This window comes from Phascolarctos cinereus, unplaced genomic scaffold (assembly GCF_003287225.1).
Source record: "Phascolarctos cinereus isolate Bilbo 61053 unplaced genomic scaffold, phaCin_HiC Scaffold_2;HRSCAF=192, whole genome shotgun sequence".
NCBI classification, from domain to species: Eukaryota; Metazoa; Chordata; class Mammalia; order Diprotodontia; family Phascolarctidae; genus Phascolarctos; species Phascolarctos cinereus.
Window position 1 is genome coordinate 110,435,803 of NW_027555625.1, and position 13,688 is coordinate 110,449,490.

The following is a 13,688-nucleotide window of genomic DNA, read 5'->3' on the forward strand; positions in this document are numbered from 1 at the left end:
TTAATTGTAAAGGGTTTTGACCTTCATAGATGGAGAATGTGCCCATTTATGAAATCAGAGACCTTCTATAGTAATTAATAAAAATATCATATGAATACAAAAACAGGTTGTTTTTTTTAAACTAAAGGTTCCATCACAAAAATTAATGTTCTCGTGACTTAGGTGTAAATTTCAGACTCATTGAAATATGTATGTTTTTTTCATTTTTCTTTTCCATTGTTAATTCTTAAATTTATTTCACAAATGTCATATATGTAGTTTTTTTTAACATAAATTTTGACTCAGTAACTAGTGAAACTATCTGAATTACACCGTAGTATTGTTTGTAATCTTTTTAAGCTTACAAACTTTTCATAATTTGGGGTCTTTAACAATCATGATAGACCAAGAGCACCATGAAGATGTAGTTCAGTCTAACAGTATGACTTTTGGGTTATGTGCCATAAGTTGGAAGATTTGAAGATGTTCAGAAATACTTATGCTTAAGTATTCTGTAAATTTAAAACATCACCTACCACGTCATCTGTGAAATGGTATTAATACTAGAAAAAATTTAGTATTACGTACTTGCGTCCATCATAAATGTTTATCATGTGAGCTTGTCGATATACAGAAACACCAGCATTCATCCTATTATTTTCAATATTCATTGTCTTTTTTTCTTCTTTGTAGGTTGAACAGTGTATTCATTATTGCCATAAACACATGAATGCTATAGTATCCACCCCATGCAACATGAATTGTATTAATGCAAACCTCCTTACACGTATAGCTGACCTGTTCACACATAATGAAGTTGATGATGTAAAGGACAAAAAAAGATAAGTTTAGGAGGTAAATTTCAAGGCTTAATTTTGAAATTCATAATTTTTCCTTTAAGAAATATCAGTTTTACCTTTGAAACTTTTTAGGACTTTTGCATGTGAAATATCCTGCTTATAGAACAGATGTCAACTGAATGGTCAATAATTTAAAAACATTTAAATACTTTAAAAAATATTTTCTAAAAACACACTACCAGTGGTAGACTATTTTAGAAATTTGCCTAGAAACAACATTGAATGTTAGGAAAAAAAACAGTAAGAATATTAGGGTTCTAATCCTGACCCAGTAAACTTAAAAGAGTCATTTATTGTTTCTTGTGCCTATTTCCTTCATGTGTTTCACAGAATTGTAAGAAAGAAATAGGCTAGGACATTAAAGTTAATAGAAAAATACTATACAAATATAAAACTTTTATCAAGGTAGGGAAAAATATAGTAGTTCAGATAGATAAAGTCCTTCAGATGGGAGGTGGCTGAACCCTAGAAGTCTTCAGTTTTTGGCTTGGGTTTTCTGTTAAAGTATTCTTTGGATGAGTATGACTAATTTGGTAATTTGGTGGCTATATATGTACTTTTAGCTGTATCTTTAGTTTCAGAAGGTAAGGATAATAGGCATCTTCCCTTTCCACCCACTCCCATTTCTAACAACCTGATTCAGGCCTTTATTATCTCACACCTCTATCACAGAAACACACTTTGAAAAAACTACATGGACTTTCCATTGTTTGAGATGAAATGTAACTTCTTTACCTTATCCAAGGTACTCTAAATCTAGCCCCAACCTATGTTTCTAGCCTTATCTTCCCTCATGCTCCTGCATATAAATCCTGTTTTCCAAACAGATTGGTCTGTGTGCCATTCCTTAAATGCAACAGGTATTTGACCTTCCTGTTTTTTGCTTATGCTATTTTCTCTGATTGAAGTGCTTTCCCCCACAACCTCTGCCCACTAAAATCCTGTTTCTTCTTCCACCCCTATCTCTCATAGCCCAGCTATTTCCTCTCTTGGAATTTTCTCAGATCTTTCTAGCTAAGAGTGATCTTTCCAGCTAAGAGTGATCTTTCCTTTCTGTGAGTGACTTCGTACATCACTTACTCCCTGGATCATCCATATGTCACTTACACTTTTCTTTGTAAATGGTTTGGGTTTTTTTGTTTTTTGATATCTCCCATACTGGATTCCTCAAAATAAGAATTATGTTATATACCTCTTTGTATCACTTACTTTGAATCACTTTTAACAGTTCCTTGCTTATAATTGTGGAAAGAGAGCCAGCCTCAGAGTCAGAAAGAAAGAGAAAGTCTTTCTTCTGACACATACTAACCAGATGGTGAGAAAGTCACTTAGCCTCTTAATGCCTCCAGGAGCTGCCCGAGATCATGTCCTCATTTTCACCCTGGACATTTGTTGGCCCTTATGCCTCTTCCCTCTACCTCCTCTGCTTGAGGACTATAATCAGTTCATTACTACCATTGCTCTGGAGAGGATATGTTCATGGATTTCTCTGTTGTCCATCTTAGCATCTTTGTGGCTTCACAGACCATAACCCCATTCCCTGGCCAGCACCCCTTTTAGAATGTAAGCTCCTTGAAGTCAAGGACTGTCTCGCCTGTGCATTAGAATTTGCAGTATTTGACACAGTAACCACTTATTAAATACTTTTCATTCTAAAACTCTTAAGTTACCAAAAAAATTGCTGTTCTTCACTAGTGAAGGGAGTTTCTTTCCACACTGGGACTTTCCTATACCCACTGAAATTGCTGTCTCTAAGGTAACCAGTGATCTCTTAATCACCAAATCTGGCAACTGCCAAAGTTATATACTTAAAAGCATAGGTCTGACCATGTCACTGTCCTGTTCAAGACTCCCCATGGGTTCCTAATAATCTCTGGGGTAAAATACAAACTCCTCCTTTTGAGTTTTAAAGCTCTTCACAATCTGGCTTCAGCCTGTCTTTCCAAGGTTGCTGCTCGTTACTCCCCTTCATGTACTTCAAGCCATGCTGACCTACTTAATGTCCCTCATCCATAAGATCTCCTCTCCATTTTTTTGGCATAGACAGTCTTCTCCCACAACCCTCACCTGTAATGAATTCCCTGCCCCACCTCTGCTTTATAGTACCCCTCACTTCTTTCAAAACTCAGATGCCACCTGCTACAGGAAGGCTATATTTAGAGCCTCCCACCCCAAAAAATAATTTCAGTGTATTTTATGTTTATTTATGTGTGAACATGTGGAAGGAGGGGCTTTGCTTTTTGTCACACGATCTCAGAACTTCAGAATTAGATGGTACCGTAGTGGCCATTTAGAAGAACCTACATCCTAAAAAGGATCTCTGCTGTAAAATATGTTGTAGCCGTTGTCTTCTCATCTAGAATAATCCTTGAGGGCAGGAACCATTCCATTTTTGTCTAGTGCATATGATAGGCATGTAATAGATGCTTGTTATTGATTAGAATGGTAATCCAGACTCTACTTAAAGATCTCCAGGAAAAGGGAAATCCACTAGTGGTGGTAATAGCTAATATTTATGTAACTTTAATATTTGCAAAGCATTTTACATATATTATCTCATTTGATTTTCACAGTGATTTTGTGAGGTAGGTAGCAAAATCTCCATTTTACAGGTGAGGATACTGAGGCTGAGAGTTTAAGCAACTTGCCCAAGGTCACACTGCTGACACAGGTAGGGTCTGAAGAAGGACTTGAACTCAGGTGTTCTGAATTCCAAGTCTAGCGCTCACTCCACTGTACCACCTACCTGCCTCTAGCTCTTACCTTCCCATGTTGCCATTCCATTTGGGAACACCTCTGATTCTTTAGTTTTTCCTAACATCAAGCCAAAATCTGCCTCTTGGTAATTTCTATCCCCTAAGCTTATTTCTGTTCTCTGGGGCCAAACAGAATACTAGTCGCCCTTCCATATAGTATCTCTTCAGATGCTTGAACTGTCATATACCTCTTATCATCTCGATTTCATTTATCTGCTTCTCATATGACACTTATCTCCAGGCCTTTCTCTAGATGTTTTTTTGTTTGCTACCTTGTGTAGAATAGAGTACCCAGTAGTGAACACGTTATTCCAGGTGTTATCTGTCCATTGCTGAGGATAGAGGAACTAACACAGGACCTGGGTTCAAATCACACCTGTAATGCTACCTCTGAGACCTTGAGCAAATCGCTTCATCTCTGTGGGTCTCAGTTTATTCATCTGTAAAAAGTAGAAATTGCTCTGGATGGCCTCTGAGGCTATTCCATCTAGTGAGTCTTTGAGCTAATGATCCCAGGACTTCCTTATTCCTGAAGTCATGCCTCTTAACATAGCTCAGGATTGCAGTAGCTTTTTTGACCTGCCACAGACTCATGTTGAGCAAGTAGTCTACTGAAACCTCCATATCTTTTCCCAGACGAACTGCTGACTAACCATGCTTTCTTCACCCTGCATTTTGTAAAATTCTTTTTTTAACCCAAATACAAGAATTTATTTATCCATACTGAATTCCATCTGATTAGAATCAGCCTAGTGTGCTTAGACTGTCCAGATCTTTTTAGATTTTGAATGTAGTCCAGTGTGTTAGCTCTCCCTCCCAACTTAGTGCCACCTGCAGATTTGAGAAGTGTGTCCGCCCTCCGTCTGTCCAAGTCATTAATGAAAATATTCAGTAGCACAGAGAAGAGCTCTTTAGCACTCCACCAGAGACATTTTACTCAGTTGACAGAGGACTGTTAATGACTATACTTTGAATCCAACCATCCAACCAGTTCTGAATCAATCTAGTTATATTAGTGTCTGCTCTGTATCTTTAATCTCACGTGGGTTCTTACAGCTTCAGGTGGAGTGAACCTTACAGGCCCTGAAGTCCAACAGATGAGGACACAGAATCTAGAGAGGTTTGGTGCCTTGGCTAAGGTCACATAGCTAACAAGGTTTAGGAGTGGGATTCAAACCTACATCTTCCTGACTTCAAGGCCAGCACTCTGTTATGCAATGAATAATGTGAGATGGTTCATCAGATATTTTGCTCACATCTCAGTAAACTATATTAACAGAATTCTACCAATGTGGTAACCCTGCTGAAAGAAAAAATAAGCTTGGTCTGGCATGATTCATTCTTCATGACTTCATTTAGGTTCTTGTGGAGGTTCATCAACCATCTCTTTAATGATTCATTAGAAATTTTGTCAGGAGTCAAAGTCATGCTCAAGAACCTGTAATTTCCAAGCCCTTTTGTCTTCCTTCTCTGGAAAATCGATGCAAGATTTGACCTTTTCCAGTCCTTTAGTAACTTTCTGGTCTTTCAGATATTGGTGACGGTGGCTCATCAATCACGTTCACCAGTTCTTGAATTCAGTAAGGGCACTTAGGTTATCTTTTATTATCAAAATATTTTGACTTTGAATTCCATGTTATCCATTTTTGTCCTGTCATTTCCAGTGCAAAAATCATTATTCTTTACTAAAAACACTGAAGTAAAAGATGGTATATCTATCTAGAGCCATATTCTAGGCATGGGACTCATCCCACTGAGTCTCAGTGGTACCAGTGAAGGCATTTTCCTCCTTGTGTCGCGGTCTCTGGTTTTTCTTGTGTAAACTTTGGGCATATGGTGTAAAGACATTTGAGGTTGATTTTTACAGCTGGTTCCTTTCATGATTTTTTTCTTCTGTGGACTTCTGGCTATCTCATCTGCTATTCTTCCTTCACTATAGTTACCTTCTATGGGTTTTGTATTAATAGATAAATATAGCCAGTTTTCTATGTACTCCATCCCTTTTATTTTGAAGCCCTTTTGCTTAGATTTGCAAGATACTAGGCAAGTACATTCTTATTAGCTCCAACCTTGACCAAGAGTCTGTAAAGTCTTTAATTCCCCAGTTTTAAGATATGCTTAGTAAAGTCAAACCTCATTATCAGATAGTGCCTTCTTAGCTAGATGTTGACTTTCCAAATCAATTATCCTCTTCTACAGTGGTATCAAACTCAAATAGAAACAAAGAGGACATTAAACCATTTATAAGGATCCCTGTGGGTAACCTATTTAGAAAACCTGATGTTAATATCTATTCTATTTTTATTTTGTTAAATATGTACCATATTTAATTTCCCAAATTAAATATTTGTTAAATACTTAATCTGGCTCCACTGCACTCAGGAGTGTTTTGAGTCCTGTGTCTGACATCTCTGTTCTTCTTCATCCCTTACCTTCAGTGAGCCTAGTGGGGGAATGTCTGGCAGCTACTACTGTTCCTTTTCTTGGAGGAATTGTGAGAGAAGGGACAAGAAAGCAGTGCCTACCGTATGCCAGCTGCCATGCTAAGTACTTTACAGATACTCACATAAAAACCCTGTGAGTTATTATCCCTATTTTACCATTAAGGAAACTGAGGCAAACAAAGATCAAGTGACTTGCCCAGGGTCCACAACTAGTGAGTATCTGCAGCTGGATTCAAACTCAGACACTCAGAACTCAGGTCTTCCTGACTGCAGGCCCAGCACTTTACTGTACCACCTAGCTACCCAAGGAAATATAATTAGAGGACCTAAGGGTATTGTGTTACTCCAGGATCTGAGAGACAATTCAGTCTGGAGACCTGCAAGCTTTTATTCCCAAAGGCTGATTGGTAACACCTCTACCCCTACGCTGGTCTGAGTGTCTTGACCAAGGTTTGGGTCTGGGCAACATGCCTATAGGCTTTCCTCTGGAGTTCCAGTAGACCACTACTAGATTCAGCTACCATGAGCCAGCTGAAAAGCTTTACTGGTCCTAAGTGACAAAACTGCAGGCTCCCCTTTGTTCTGGGATTCCTGCCTTCGGTGTTGCCCTCTAAGCTTCAGACTGGGCTAGAAGCTGGAATTGAGACCCTGCTCAACTGCTGGGGTCAGAGCCACACAGCTACATTTTGCTTCTCACCTTATACTTTGATCACACTTCTCACCCTGGATTGGCACTCCTAGGTTCAGATTCCCTTCTCAGTCTGCTCTGTATCTGTGACCTGAACCTGAGTAGTAAGCAACAGGGCTGCCAGTATCAACCTGTTCCTGCATCTGTGCTGTATTTGGGCTCTCCTCTTATTCTGGTTCTCAACCTTAACCTGCACTGAAATGTTCCACAAGGTGTACTCTAATCAAACCGTGTCACTCATGTCTGATTTTACCTTTGTAACCTCTTTGGAATATAGCTCCTTCTCCCTTTTGATACTACCATCATCCGAGTGCAGGCTCTCATCACCTCACACCTGGGCCATTACAGAAGTGGGTAGGTTGGTCTCCCTGCCTCAAGTCTATCCTTACTCTAGTACAGCCTCCACTCACCCACCAAAGTGATCTTCCTAAAACACAGGCCTGACCATGTCACCTCCCTTCTCAATAAGCACCAATGACTCCCTGTCACCTCCAGCATCAAATAGAAAAAACTCTATTCACAGCTCTTCACAACACACATACACATCCCAAATATGATCTGTGATCCGATGACATTGGCCTCCTTGCTGTTCCTAGAACAAGACATTCCATCTCCAGATTCTTGGACTTTCACTTGCTGTCTCCCATGCCTGGAATGCACTCTTCCTCATCTCTACCTTTTGCCTTCCCAGGCTTCCTCCAAGTCCCCACCTAAATTCCACCTTCTACGAGAAGTCTTTCCAAATCCTCCTTTAATGTTCATGTCTTTTCCTCTGTGGATTGTCTCCAGTTTACCCTCTACATAGCTTGTTTATACATAATTGTTTTCGTGTTGCCCCATTAGACTGAGCTCCTCTTTCTTTGTATCTCCACTGCTTATCACAGTGCCTGACACATAGTAGGCACTTAATTCTTCTGGACTGACTTCTGAAACATAGATAGCAGTCATTTGGGTTAGAAATAAACCTCCCATAGTCAGTGTAAGTCCTTGCAAAATGCCTTCTGTTCTCCATGTTGATTTTTGTTGTGTAGGCTTGTTATTTAACTACTTGTCAGTATTCACATCTCCCCTAAGCACTTAAAAGCTTTCGTCTTGGTTACAGCTGTACTCAGTTCCTTAATAAATATAAAGCCACACCCAACTTTCCTTTCTTTGTCTATAAACAATACTGACCTCTTCTTTGTGTCACCTGTTTGATTTACTTAACAATTTGCTTTTATCAATTTGTTCAGCTTACCGATTGTTTATTTACTCCAGATCTAGCACCAGTACCAGGCACATATTAGGTCCTTAATAAATGCTTGCTGAACTGAAATCACAGCCCAAACAGATAAAAATCCATGCACTTAGGACAAATTTCTCTTAGAAGAGAGTAATCTAAAATTTCTAGTTTTTTCCCCAGTTTCTCTGATTGATAGAGCCATTCCAATAAAAGGGGATCATAGCAGTCAGAACATATTTCAGTAGGCACTGAAGAGATTTATTCATTAATTCAGCATATATTAGAACCTATGAAATCATAACTATGATGAATCCACTTTAACCTCCAAGATAGTGCCTACAACATTTTGGCTTTTTCAACAAAAGAGGACAGGAGGGAAGACATTTAAGTTTTGCCTGATTTTCTTGCAAAGTCAGACTTTTGATTGAAACACTACCTCTTTGCAGTAGTTTGCATAGCAAACTACAACAATACAGAATTTTAACCCATCCAGTAGAGATAAGCCAAGAATTTATCCTAATTTTTTTGCCCCCTGTACAGTTGGATGAATTTTTTTCATAGTACTTCCAGGTAATATTTGTGTCAAAAATCAAATATATAGTTGCAATCAGTTGAAAACAGAAATATTTGTCATTAACAGTAAACTTTTTTGTAAGAAGATTGAAAGACTTTTTGATCCAGAGTACCAGAACCCAGATTCTCGGAATAATGCAGCAACGTTGTACAGGTAAAATAATTCTTCAGTATTAATTATATGACAGACATTTTTCACTGAACCATGTATTCCTAATTATAACTTTGAACATTTCTGTTTTGTTTTCAAATTATTTTTAGATGCTGTTTGTGTAAGAAACTTCTAACTAAAGAAACAGAAACAAGAATTCCTTGCATTCCGGGAAAAATCAACATAAATCAACATGGAAACATTGTTTATATTCACATAAGGTGTGGTGAAAATAAGGTGCTAGACTTCCTTTGATGTAAACTTTTCATGTATTTACAGAAATATTTCCTTGCCTCTGAGGGGAGAGAAGGGGACAGACATAGAAAATACTAGGGAGGTAGATTGACAAGACTGGGAGCTGACTAGATAGGAAAGGTTTGGGAGAATTAAGAGTCAAGACTTATATGGAGAAGGACTGCTAGGGGGTACGTGGATAGAGCGCCGGCCTGGAGGTTAGGAGGACCTGAGTTCGCTGGCCTCAGACCTCTGGTATTTACTAGCTGTGTGACCCTGGGCAAGTCACTTAACCCCAATTGCCTCGCCAAAAAAAGCGAAAAAAAAATTACTTGGAGGTTCTGAACCCAGATGACAGTATTATTCCAAATAACAGACCATTTTTAGTAATGAATTAATGAGGTTTATTACTATATGTGAAGAGCTGTGGGTTTTTCAGTTTGGTATACAGCAATGGAATGGAACCGATTATGGTCAATGTTGCTCAAGTTTCACCCTTAACCTAGGGATTCTTGTCATTCTTGTTCTCTGATAAAGAGCTTGCAAGGTGAAGTGTTACGCTATTCCATGCTGTTCCTAGAACAAGACATTCCATCTCCAGATTCTTGTATATTGCATAATGAATTTGTTCAAAGCTGATTTTTTTAAAAAGTATTAAAAACAAAAAATTGTCGTGAAACTACTCTGAATAAAAATAGTAAAAAGGAAGTGCTTTTACAAATCCATCAGGGAAAATTTCCACTATGAAGTACTATCAGTTTTCACAGATTTCTTATTAGGAGTACAACAATGAATCAAGTTTCAGGAGAAAGAATTCTGAGTTTGCTCCATTAAAACACACATACACTCATCCCAAAAAACCACCACCCCAACCAATAGATTCTCAGATTACTTAATTAGAAGGAAATGCCATTTGATATTTTTAATCATAACAGAGCTTGGATATACTTAAGACAAAATGCTGACTGACTGATGTCCATCGCAATCTTTTTTTTTTTTTGAGACTAAGTTGGAAGGACAAGGGGTACTAATGAGCCAGTGCCGCTCCTGATCAGGAGGCTAGCTTCTACGTGCTCCATTTTTGACCTGAGATGGGCAGCATATGCTCTCACCTGCTAGTTCCTGTCCCACCCTACCCCCAGTGACTTTGTGTGTACTTTGTACATGTGTGTTTTAACATTCTTATACAGTTACTTTTTTGTTTCCTGTGACATACTATAAGCTCTTCAAAGCAGGAACTTTTTTGTCTTTGTATCCCCAGGGCCTACCATAGTGCTTGCCATCTAGTAGGCATTTTACAAATGCTGGTTGGTTGACTGATAGAGATATGGTAAAATGATAAAATGTTTGGAATTACCAAGGATGCCTGTCAGATTGTTACAACATATGCTTACAATAATTTCTGTACAACAGAGCTTTCTGTTTCCCCAGCATTCCACTTAATTCAAGCAACAGTTGATGACAAGATTGTGTGTAAAGCAAATGCTGTACAAATGTCGGCTCTTATTATGATTATAAAAATAATTTGAGTACAATAAAATAGGTACTCTCCAAGGTTTATTATAATTGGATTTGACTTGCAAGATCTTTAAGAAACATGGAGAACAAATTCTTCTAACAATAATGATAAGGGACATAGAACTCCTTAAAGTTTGTAAATTGCTTTACCTATGTTATCTCGTTTGAGTTTCACAACAATTCCGGGGGTCAGTACTAGAGTTATTATGGCTATTTTATCCATGAGGAAGATGAAGCTCCAGGCTATTAAGTGGCTTCCTGTGGTCACTGTATGCAACTTTCACTGTAAGCTTCACAGGGTGTGAACTCGGGTCTTATTGACTCTCATTCCCATCCTCTAGCCCCATACCAAAGTACCTCAAATATAGTTTTCATTCATCTTCCATCATAAGTCATGTCAAACTGATCATTTAAGAAGTTTTGCTGGGAGCAGAAGCCTTAAAAAAATTTTTAAGTATAAAATAAATTGCTTATGTTGCTGTTCATTAAAATAAGATTATTTATCCTCTCCTCAGAGATAAAACTTGGGAAGTTCATGAATATTTGGTTAGTCTCTTTGAGGAATTAAAGTCTTGGAGAGATGTGTACTGGCGATTATGGGGGACTGTCAATTGGCTGACATGTTCAAGATGTCACCAAGTGAGTACTTTTGTCTTCTTTGTTTCCTCTTCAGTGTCTGCATAAAAGAAGCAAAATCTTATGGTCAAATGTCAGGTGTTGTTTCCATGTTTGCATTTGACGGTTTCAAATGTTAAATCAATATTTTTTTTCTTTGTGAAAACATAAGGGAACAATAAAGCTTTCACTTATATTCCATAGGAGACTACATTTTTATAGTCATAAAATACTGAAAGGTACAGAGAATAAAAGATCTTCCTATGCTTAGTGGCTTTTTTAAAATTTAATTTAATTTTTTTTTTAGTTACATTTTAAGTTCCAAATTGTCTCCCTCCCTCCTTCCCCATACTGCACTAGAGAGGGCCACCATTTGACATAGATATATAAATATATATGAAACTATACTATGCATACTTCTTTTTATCAGTTCTTTCTCTGGAAATGGATAGCTTCTTCCATCATAGGTCCTTTATAGTTAATTTGAGTATTTATAGTACTTAGAATAAGTTGGTTGTTCACAATTATTCTTTGAACAGTGGTACTGTTACTGTATACAATTTTCTCTTGGTTCTGCTCATTTCGCTTTTCAGTGTTTCATGCAAGTCTTTCTGTGTTTTTCTAAAATCAACCAGCTCATCACTTCTTATAGCACAGTAATATTCCATCACAATCATATACCACAATTTGTTTATCCATTCCCCAGTTGATGGGCATCATCTCAATTTCCAGTTCTTTGACATCACAAAGAGAGCTGCTATAAATATTTTAGAACATATAGGTTCTTTTCCTTTTTCCCTGATCACCTTGGGAAACAGACCTTAGTGGTATTGCTGGGTCAAAGATTATACAGTTTTATGACTCTTTGGGCAGAATTCCAGGCTGCTTTCCAAAATGGTTGGATCAATTCATAGTTCCACCAATAGTGTATTAGTGTCCCAATTTTTTCACTTCCCCTCCAACATTTGTCATTTTCCCCTTCTATCATTTCAGCCAGTCTGATAGTAAAGTTGTTTTAATTTGCATTTCTCTAATCAATAATGATTTAGAGCATTTTCATATGACTATCTATATCTATCTGTAAATATATATATATATACTTCTTCGCTGAAAAACTGCTTCTTATCCTTTGACCATTTATCAGTTGGGGAATGACTCATATTCTTATAAATTTGACAAAGTTCTCTGTATATTTGAGATATGAGGCCTTTATCTGAGAAACTGTCTATAAAATTTTTTCCCCAATTTTCTGCTTTCTTTTCAATCTTGGCTACATTAGTTTCATTTGTACAAAAGCTGTTTAATGTAATCAAAATTATCTATTTTACTTCTCATAATGCTTTCTATCTCCTGTTTATTTATAAATTCTTGTATTCCTAAGTCTGTTAGATAAGATGTTCCATGTTCTTCTAGATATCTTATGATATCTCCCTTTATATCTAAGTCATTCATTCATTTTGACCTTGTCTTGGTAAATGATATAAGATGTTGAGCTATACCCAATTTCTGCCAGACAGCTTTTCAGTTTTCCCAACACTTTTTACCAAATAGTTTATTCTTATCCCCAAAACTTACATATTTACGTTTATCAAATACAAGGTTACTATAATCATCTCCTACTGTGTATTTTATGTCTGCTCTGTTCCACTGATCCACCCTTCTGTTTCTTAGCCGGTACCAGACTGTGTTTATTGCTTGTTGATTATTATTATTTGATAAAGGGAAATACAAATATAGTCTTAAAAGGTCTCCTCCAACTAGATGTGTTAAGGCAATGCAGTTTTTATCTTATTTGTTTTTATGAGTTATGTTTTATCGAGGTAAGTCTCTCTGTCATACCCAAGCTGGAAATTCAGAAGCTATTCTTGAGCTGATACACAAAAACTTTGGCCTGCTCCATTCCTAACCAATACTGGTTCAGTCCTCCAGGCAGCCAGCCTGGTAGTTGCCCTCCCAAGGGCTAACCATATTAAGGGCAGATTTAATGCTGATACTGAGTCAGCATTTATAGCTCATTTCATGAGCTCAAGAGATCTGCTAGCTTCATTCTCCTCAGTAGTAGGCCATACATCCAGTTGAAGATGTCTAATAGACAGTTGGAGAGATTCTGGAAATTTGGAGAGAGGTTAGGGCTGGATAAGTAGATCTGAGGTCCATCAGCATAGAAATGATAATTGACAGTATGAGAACTAATGAGGTCCCCAAGTGAAATAATGTAGAAGGAAAAGAGAAGAAGAACCCTGACAGAACCTTAGGGAACATTCACTTTTAATGAATAGAATCTGGATAAAGATCCAGCAAAGACAAGGAAAGAACAGTCATACAAGAATGATCAGGTAAGTAAGAGGAGATCTAGGATGGAGAAGTGTCATGGAAACCTGTAGAGAAGAGGTTCTCAAGCAGGAAAGTATGTTTGACAGTTTCATAGGCTGTGGAGAGGTCAAGAAGGATGAAGATTGAAAAAAGGCCTTAGAGACAGAACAATAGCAATATGATAGGAAGAGAAACAGGATGGGTGAGCTCTCCTCCACAAAATAGCTCCAAACAGATCTCTGAAATGCACCAGACCAAATCCTGATGAGGAAATCTAGAAAAAGTCACAGTAAGTCATCTGTCCAGCCTAGCTCAGCATAGGGAAATATAAAGGG

The 13,688-nt window shown here is 37.6% G+C and overlaps 1 protein-coding gene across 1 annotated transcript in view; it reads left to right on the plus strand.

Annotated features, from left to right (window-relative positions):
- SANBR (SANT and BTB domain regulator of CSR) overlaps window positions 1-13,688 on the plus strand; it is a 64,772-nt gene that overhangs the window by 29,958 nt on the left and 21,126 nt on the right. The window contains 5 exon segments of the mRNA XM_020985496.2: window positions 673-813; window positions 815-834; window positions 8,590-8,676; window positions 8,784-8,894; window positions 10,941-11,064. Of these exon segments, the coding sequence (XP_020841155.1) occupies window positions 673-813; window positions 815-834; window positions 8,590-8,676; window positions 8,784-8,894; window positions 10,941-11,064 (483 nt within the window).